At 41.3% G+C, this 7,692-nt stretch overlaps 2 protein-coding genes across 2 annotated transcripts; both read left to right on the top strand.

Annotated features, from left to right (window-relative positions):
• The first annotated feature begins 355 nt into the window (after nucleotides 1–355).
• Nucleotides 356–1,528, top strand: LOC113351913. Its single transcript, XM_026595820.1, has 3 exons — nucleotides 356–742; nucleotides 926–1,341; nucleotides 1,520–1,528. Exons 1-3 carry the CDS (start codon nucleotides 364–366, stop codon nucleotides 1,526–1,528), a joined length of 804 nt encoding a protein of 267 aa, XP_026451605.1. The 5' UTR covers nucleotides 356–363.
• Nucleotides 1,529–1,537: 9 nt separating this feature from the next.
• LOC113353917 lies at nucleotides 1,538–2,529 on the top strand. Its single transcript, XM_026597389.1, has 5 exons — nucleotides 1,538–1,683; nucleotides 1,753–1,884; nucleotides 1,971–2,054; nucleotides 2,126–2,287; nucleotides 2,407–2,529. The coding sequence occupies exons 1-5, from the start codon at nucleotides 1,570–1,572 to the stop codon at nucleotides 2,455–2,457; spliced, it is 543 nt and encodes a 180-aa protein (XP_026453174.1). The 5' UTR covers nucleotides 1,538–1,569; the 3' UTR covers nucleotides 2,458–2,529.
• Nucleotides 2,530–7,692: the final 5,163 nt, after the last annotated feature.

Raw genomic sequence — 7,692 nt, 5'->3', positions numbered from 1 at the left:
TAGAATGTTGTGTGAATTTTACAGCTACTTCACAAAAATGTCTGATTCCCAAGCTAATGATGCCTCCATGGATGATACATGACGAATGAGACTTCTGTTGGCGAGGAGGAAGATGAAACACCTGGAATCAAGAATGTCCCGAATATAGATGATGCGTTTTTTGAGGTTCAGGAAACCGAAAAACATCTCAGATCCCCAACTTATCGTCTTCTGATAAATCCCAGAAGTGTTTCTAAGAAGAAGTTGGTGACTCATAAGGCAGTGATTCGATTTTTTCTTGAACGAGGACTTTTCCTCGCATCGATCATAGAGTTCAAACTTTCTCGTCGACCTTTAGAAAAATTCTCTGGATGGGAAAGACATATGATGGGTTTCCCTCACGTCAGGTCTATGCTCCATCGAGCACAAGTAACAAGGGCCATTCAAGCATCTGGAGACTTGTTCATTTTTCATGATGCGCGAGGTATTGTGGCTCTACGTGCCCGTTGGTTCATTCCAACCCATACCTTCATATGTATATGGGGAGAATTTACCATCACCTTGGAGGATGTTATTGCCTTGTTGCATCTCCCAGTCACGGGCAATCTCCCTGAAAGTATTTCAGCTGAGGAGACTGCAATTTCCAATATCTTGACAGCTAAAATGGAGGAAATTAATAAGGCATCCGACAACAAAGGTTGTTATGCTCACTGGTTAAAACGCTGGTGGCCAAAAGACGAGGTTTCTGATAGTCCCATCGACGGTATGTTACCCATTGCTGCTTTCTTGTGTTTATGGCTGTCTAGAGATGTATTTGAAGATAGTGGGATTTTGTTGAAGCCTTTCATTATCCCCTTTTCTATCAAAATGCCTCAAGGTGAGCAACTTCCAATAGGTAGCCTATTCTTGGGTTCTTTGTACTCTAACTTAGATTCCTTGATTATAGACTCCAGTGTATCGAATGGCTTTATGAAGATCGAATGCTATGCCAACATGATGTTTCTTCAAGCCTTGATGTGGGAGCATTTTAAGAATTATGCACATATTCCACGTACTGTCTTGCAAGGATTGAATGCTAATTCCCGGCATATTTTCTCTGAGAATAATAATGCCAGAATGATGCGCTGGTCTACGAAGAAACCACGGATTAAGGCACGTCTCATTGATGTGTTAGATGATGAATCTGAGTTCGACTTTCGCCCATGGGTGTCAACTCCTCCTTATATTTCTCAGCTGACAACTTTCAATACTAGAAAGAGTATGGCTTTAGCATCTGGTGCAGGCCTGAGTGATGGCGAGAGATCTTATATGTCGAGTTGCACCCCTGGTCACTTGTTATCAGCGATATATGGAGAACTTTCAGTGGAGGAATATAACATTGACAGGGAAGCTCGACAAATGGGTATGGATCAGTGTGTTCCAACTTTCGGAAGGAGGAAACCATCGGTTGAGCAACTTAGGACCCATTTAGACCGTACGCATGTGGAAGGAAGTGAATGCTGGTTCCCTAGCTCCGAGAGAATTTCATACGTAACTCCAGGTTATGTAGACTTTTGGGATCAACAACTTGAGCGGTTACATGACTTCGTGATGATTGGTCAGCCTCCGGTAAAAGACCCTCCTTCTGCTGAGATGATTTCTACTCAACCAAGATTGAAGCATCTCTCTGGTGATAAGCTAAACTTATCCCCGGGATGTTCTCAGGTATGTATTTTGTATAATCTTCATGGAATTATGATAATTGTATTCTAATCACTGCATCTAATTCTACAGGATGGTCGTAATGTGAGATCCCGAATCCATGTAGAATTCTCAGAGACTGAAGCGATTATCCATGGCGGAGAAGGCAGAAGCAAAAATTATAAGTTGTTACCCAATACCATAAAGTCCCCAGTTTTTTCTTTGGTGAGTTGTCGGTACTTCTTTTACTATAAATCCTTCTCATCTGTATTATCGGAATTAGAAAATCAATATTTTTTATTCTGTTGCAGAGTTTTACTCCATCAAGTATTGACGGTCTTCGGTTCTCTGCTGCTGGGCAAACAGTTTCTGACTTGAGTGACAAAGAAGAACTCGTAAGTATTTCTTTGAGTAACCAACCGCGATGCTTTATAGATAAAATGCTAATTGTTAAGAATATATCCAGGAGGATGTCGCCATGGAGATGGAGAGTGCTGGTGATGTTCGCTCATCCTCTGAAAACGGTGATAAAGAAAATTCCCAGGGTTCAAAACCGAATGAAATCCATGGTGCTCTTGATGTTGATACGGGAAATCCAGGGTCCTCGAACACTTCGGAGACCACCCAAGTAAGTACTTCTCTTGCATTTTATCAGAAATTTCAGAGTTCATCCCTTTAGCAAAAACGATGTAAAATCTTCATACGATGTCAGATTTTCTTGATCCACATATGTATCTTTAATCCCAGGAAATTTCCAAGCTTTGGAAAAGAAGATTTTTAAGTTTTGAGCACGTTTAGGGGTCGGAATAGACGAAACAGTAAACATCCAGGAGACTTTCAGGAAATTTTCAGCTGTCATGTAGTCCAATGTTTCTACCACATCTTTTTGCTCGTTCATCCGATTTCTATGAAATTTTGACATGTTGTAGGTAACATCCATACGAAGAGAATGGTATCTAACTCAACCCTTGGTTCTTCACCATTTGCTCCCAGTTCATCATTTTGTACAGGGAAGCGTAAAATCTTCTCAGGCGAGCTTGTTGTAAAACGTGTTTTTGTGACTTTCACGTTATTTGTTGACATATAGCATGTATAATGAAGGACTTTGATGATGTTATACCACTTGTATGCTGTAATTTATGATTTATTTTGGTTTCATGCTTGGATGATCCTAATCTCGTGTAATCTTCGTTATTAGGTGTCAAATACCGAAGTTGAGAATGAATGAGCTAATAATGATGGATTGATCAACAAAGAGGTTATTGATGAAGGAACAACCATCTATGCACTTAAAAGTCATGAGGGAGTTGTTGTTGATGTTGTTGAAGAGACCGAGACTTCAATTGTTGTTGCTTCAGTGACAGAAGAAACTGAACCGCGCATTGAAGAAGCTGAAGAAACTGTTGTTATGGCTGTAGAAGTGGCTCCGATGATTGAGAATCGTAAAGTATTGCATGAATACCCAAGTGCAGGGATTGTTTTTGATCCTCCATTTGATGCATCACTCCCATATCACGAACTAGTTGGTGGATTTAGTGTTCCTATTGGATATGCCGGCTTGTACGAGAAAATATGGAAGAAATTTGGTCACATCATCGTTGCTAGAGACCCAAAGCGTGCTTATTCTTTAGCAATGCAAGTAAGTGTTATATTGCGTGTTGTCAGTGATATGTGCACTAGGGCCAGAAATACTGTGTCTCCAGATGTACTCTTTGATTGGGAGTTCAACTTGGAGAATTCTGAGAGGCTTGGCTTCAACGTGAAGTGGCTTCGTAAGAAGATAAATGCTATTAAGGACTCATGTGAGAATAACATACCCTTTCTCAATGATGCTGTGAAGGAGCAGGGAGACAATATTGCCAGGCTGACTGAAGAGCTGAACATAGAGAAGGCGGCCTTGCAAGCCTTGAAGGATGCAGCGGAGCAAAAATCTTTCTTTGCTGATTTTCTTTGATTTCCTTTTCATAATCTCTTGAACTTATGAACTTCTGAGAGATGTGAGGTTTTACTTTGGTTTTGATATTGATTGGTTTTGGATTGGTAGATGATTAAGGATTTTCTTTTTGGGTTTGATAGAGATTTTCTTTAAGCAAAATGAACTGAACTTTGATAAATTGTTGAATTCAATTACTGAATGCAAGTATTGCAAACGTTTTGGAGAAAATGAAATACAATGAAAGAAAATCCTAAATGCGAAATCCCAGACGTCATGAATGTTCAAACGCCTAGTACCTCAAACGCCCAATAATTTCAGGCGTCAAATGCCTTAAGCCAATTCTCATGGATCACCGGCATGGTTCCGCCATCTGTGTTGATAAGTTTGTAGTAGCCTCCAGTTATAGATCTTGCAATCATGAAAGGTCCTTCCCAATTGGAGTTCCTTGCAGAATGGAGATCGCGCTTAGTTGTTTTAAGAACTAAATCTCCTTCCTTGAATTTATTAGGCTTGGTCGTCCGCGCCTTGAATATCTTCTGTTGATTCGGAATTCCTCGTGCAGTAGAATTCCATGTTGTTGGAGTCTTCCAACTTTGCGGCACATGTAGCCATTCGTGCAAAGGAGAATATTTGGGATACTGTTTGTCGAACTCGGCCATTATTTCAGTAATGACTGTGTTAGTGAGGTGTTCGATTCGGAGAGGTTCTGTGTCCAGCCACTTGGTGAAATATTGCTGAGGCGAGATTATCCACGCATAACATTTTGTAATGGCTAAGTTTTTGGTGGAGTGAAGACCTCGGACCAAATAAGCATATTTGAAAACTGATGATATGGACACATGAGGAGGAATGAGACTTGCCTGAGTACGAAACCTTTTGATGAAAGCATTTACATCTTCTTCAGGCTTTTGTGTTAGCTTTGTCAGGGCTTTGACCTCCTCCAAATACTCGAATGGTGAAATATTTTCTTTTTCTTCTTTCGAATCATAGGTTTCTTCAACAGAAAAATATGCAACTGAAGGTGTTGACGTTACCTTTCCAGCATGAATCCACGTGCGTCCAAGAATCATATCATATCTTGGATCTTATCGGATTATGTAAAATTTTGTTTCTGTCAAAGCTGAGTTTATGTTCATCTTGAGAGTAATGTGGCCATAAGCGTCTCTGGGTGTTCCTTCATGATCTGTGATTGTTACTGGAGCATGAATGGCTTCTTGTCGTGTGATACCAACAACTTTGAGAGTTTTCAGAGGGATATGATTGACAGCAGTGCCAACATCAATTAATGCTCGTTTGGACTCGTTTCCCTTGAGATGGACTGTGGTGAGAAGTCCCCATTCGTACATTTCTTCGTCTGTTGAAGGCGGCTCAGGAAATGTCTCTTGAATCGACAAACGCTTCCCTGATACGATGTGATTCAGTGCGTCAAACATGTCTCCCCTTTGATACTTTGATAAGTACGGCAATTCGCAGATATGCTCGATTAAGGATTGAACTGCTTCCTTGACAGACAGTTCAGAGAGGGTAAAGGTTCTGATTGGGAGAGGATCTATGTGTACTCCTTCAGTCCCCAAGTTGAGTTCTCCTGATTCGATATTTTCTTTGAATATGCGTTTCAAAGTTCTGCAATCACTTGTGGGATGGTTAACGAACCTATGAAAGCGACAGTAACGAGGATTTTTCATGGCCTCTTCAGTTGGTTCTTTCTTGACATATGGCATTTTGATTGCACCGTCTTGAATCCAGACATCTAGAAGTTCAATAACTTCTTCAATGGAGTAGGGGAAATCAGGTGCCTCTGGATCAGTTTCTGTGTGTTGAGCAGGAACTTGTGCATTATCCTTCTTTTGCGCCTTTGAAGGAGTTGAGGAAGTATGTTTGCGATGTGGCTCGGATTTTCGTTTGCTCCCTTATGCAACAACATTTGTGGAAGGTTGGAGGTTTTATTGTTTGTTGATTGAACTTCTGCTTCCTCGAGTTTCTCGTGGATCTTCAGCCTTTGTTGTCTTAGCTCTCTCCAATAAAGCAGGTGCAGTAGTTGCTGATCTCTTGGCCGCTTCATGAAGTTCTGAGAAAGTCTGAAACCTGAGATTATCCAATAACGCTCTGTAGACTAGAGTCATTCCATTGATGCATAAGTCCACGAATTGTTTCTCTGTGACATTTGGATCATGGCAATCCAAAGCTTGAACTCTGAACCTTTTCACATAATCGTTAGGGTGTTCGTTTCTCCTTTGAAACATCCTTCCGAGATCAGAGAGGGTGATTTGCTCTGAAATGAAGAAACATTTAATGTAGAAAGATTTAACCATATCTCCCCAGCTTTTGATACTTCCTGGTGCAATTTTTTTGTACCAGGTATATGCCATGCCTTTCAGAGACTTTGAAAATTCCTTCAGACGGACATTATGGTTGTGCTCATGTTCACCCAGTGCTTCAAGAAATCGAGAAATATGTTCTCGAGCATTGGCGGTTCCGTCATAAAGTGTGAAGGTTTGAGAGGTGTAACCTTTTGGAAGAGGAATCCTTTGTGTAGCAGTAGGATATGGAGGTTGGTGACGATGAACGGAAGGTGTTTTGTCTTTTCCACGGTCCTCCAAAAGACGTTCTAGGTCTTCACAGGTGATGAAACTGGATGACTCTTTTGCTGACGGATTCTCTGCAGCTTTAGGAACTTCCTCATCCTCTACTGCATGGATTGGCGTGACTTCGGGAACAACGTCTGGAGACGTTTCTTTATCTTTTCCTTTATCTTGAGTTTTCTCTGACATCTTGTCTGTAAGAGTCTTGAGATAGTTGCATAGTTCCTTCTGAGTAGCAGCCATGTCAGTTTGATTTTTGGCAAGAGTTTCTTGCACCTTCATGAGATCGCCTATGGTAGGTGGATTTTCTCTAACTTCTTCAGGAAACCGACCGAAGAGTGGATTCGTAACTGAACCAGCGTCGGTGCCGGTGCCGTCACTTGCAGGGGTGATCACTGGAGCACTAGTGTTCGGAGGGGTAGTGGTGGCAGGTTGCGCTGGAGGAGTGGTAGTGGTAGGTTCCGCCGGAGGAGTGGTGTTGGCAGTATCACTAGAGCTTGCAATATTAGAACCGGGTGTTGAATCCGGGTTGGTAACTGAACCAGACCTAAGACCGGCCATCTTTGTGAGAAGTGAGATTGCAACCGAGAGAATGATCTCCCATTGTGGTCGCCAATCTGTAGATGGGGCAAAACGAGTTGCTGGTCTTTACGGAATTGAGGAGACGACCGTGCGGAGGAAACTCCTTGAACTGAGCAAACTGTTAAACCTCACACAGATGCGCTGCAAGAAGGGAGTGCTTTGAATTCGAGAGATCAATATGTAGTACTCCGGCCTAAACCAAGACAATGGTCGTTCCAGAGTAAATTCGGTCACAAGAGAGGATGGGTCGATCTGTAGGAGGGAAGCTGAGAAATGTGTGAGATCAATGGTAATCGAAGATTATAGGTGTGTTGTGTATTCTGAAAATAAGATAAGTTCTGAATGATTGAATTTTGCTCTGTTGAGAGTAATTTCTCAAACGTTGAGTTGTTGATCTCGTGTTGTCTGTTTGACATAAGATTGTCTTGTTTTCAATCATGATTCAGAGACTTATTTATATTGCTAGAATTGTAAACACCATGATCACATGAAGTGTGACAGTTGATGGAATCAAAGAGTGGAGAAATGGAAATCGTGTTAAAACCAGTTGCTCAACGTGCGGAGACTTGGTCGATTTTCCATCCACTACTTTGTTAACTCCTTTAACTGATTGCACGACTTGCTCACATTATCATTGTAGACCGCCAGACCAAAACCCTAGTTAATATCCCCCATGTGACACGATTGATGTCTCGTGATTAGTTAGTCAGTTGCTGACTTCATGGGACGATGAGTCTTTGTATTGTTGAGTCGAACATGATTTGAAAATGTTTTGAGACTCATGAATTGAACATGTTTGCTGAGACAAAGGTATAATTTATGAATAAACGTTGATAGTTAACGTGAAAAAATATTGCTCATTCGATGTATTGTTGAATATTGATAGTTGAAACAATATTCCTCGGTTTGAGCAAATATTGCTCATCTGAGCGA

This window comes from Papaver somniferum, chromosome 2, assembly GCF_003573695.1.
Source record: "Papaver somniferum cultivar HN1 chromosome 2, ASM357369v1, whole genome shotgun sequence".
Classification (NCBI taxonomy): Eukaryota; Viridiplantae; Streptophyta; class Magnoliopsida; order Ranunculales; family Papaveraceae; genus Papaver; species Papaver somniferum.
This window is presented reverse-complemented; position numbering and strand designations above follow the sequence as displayed.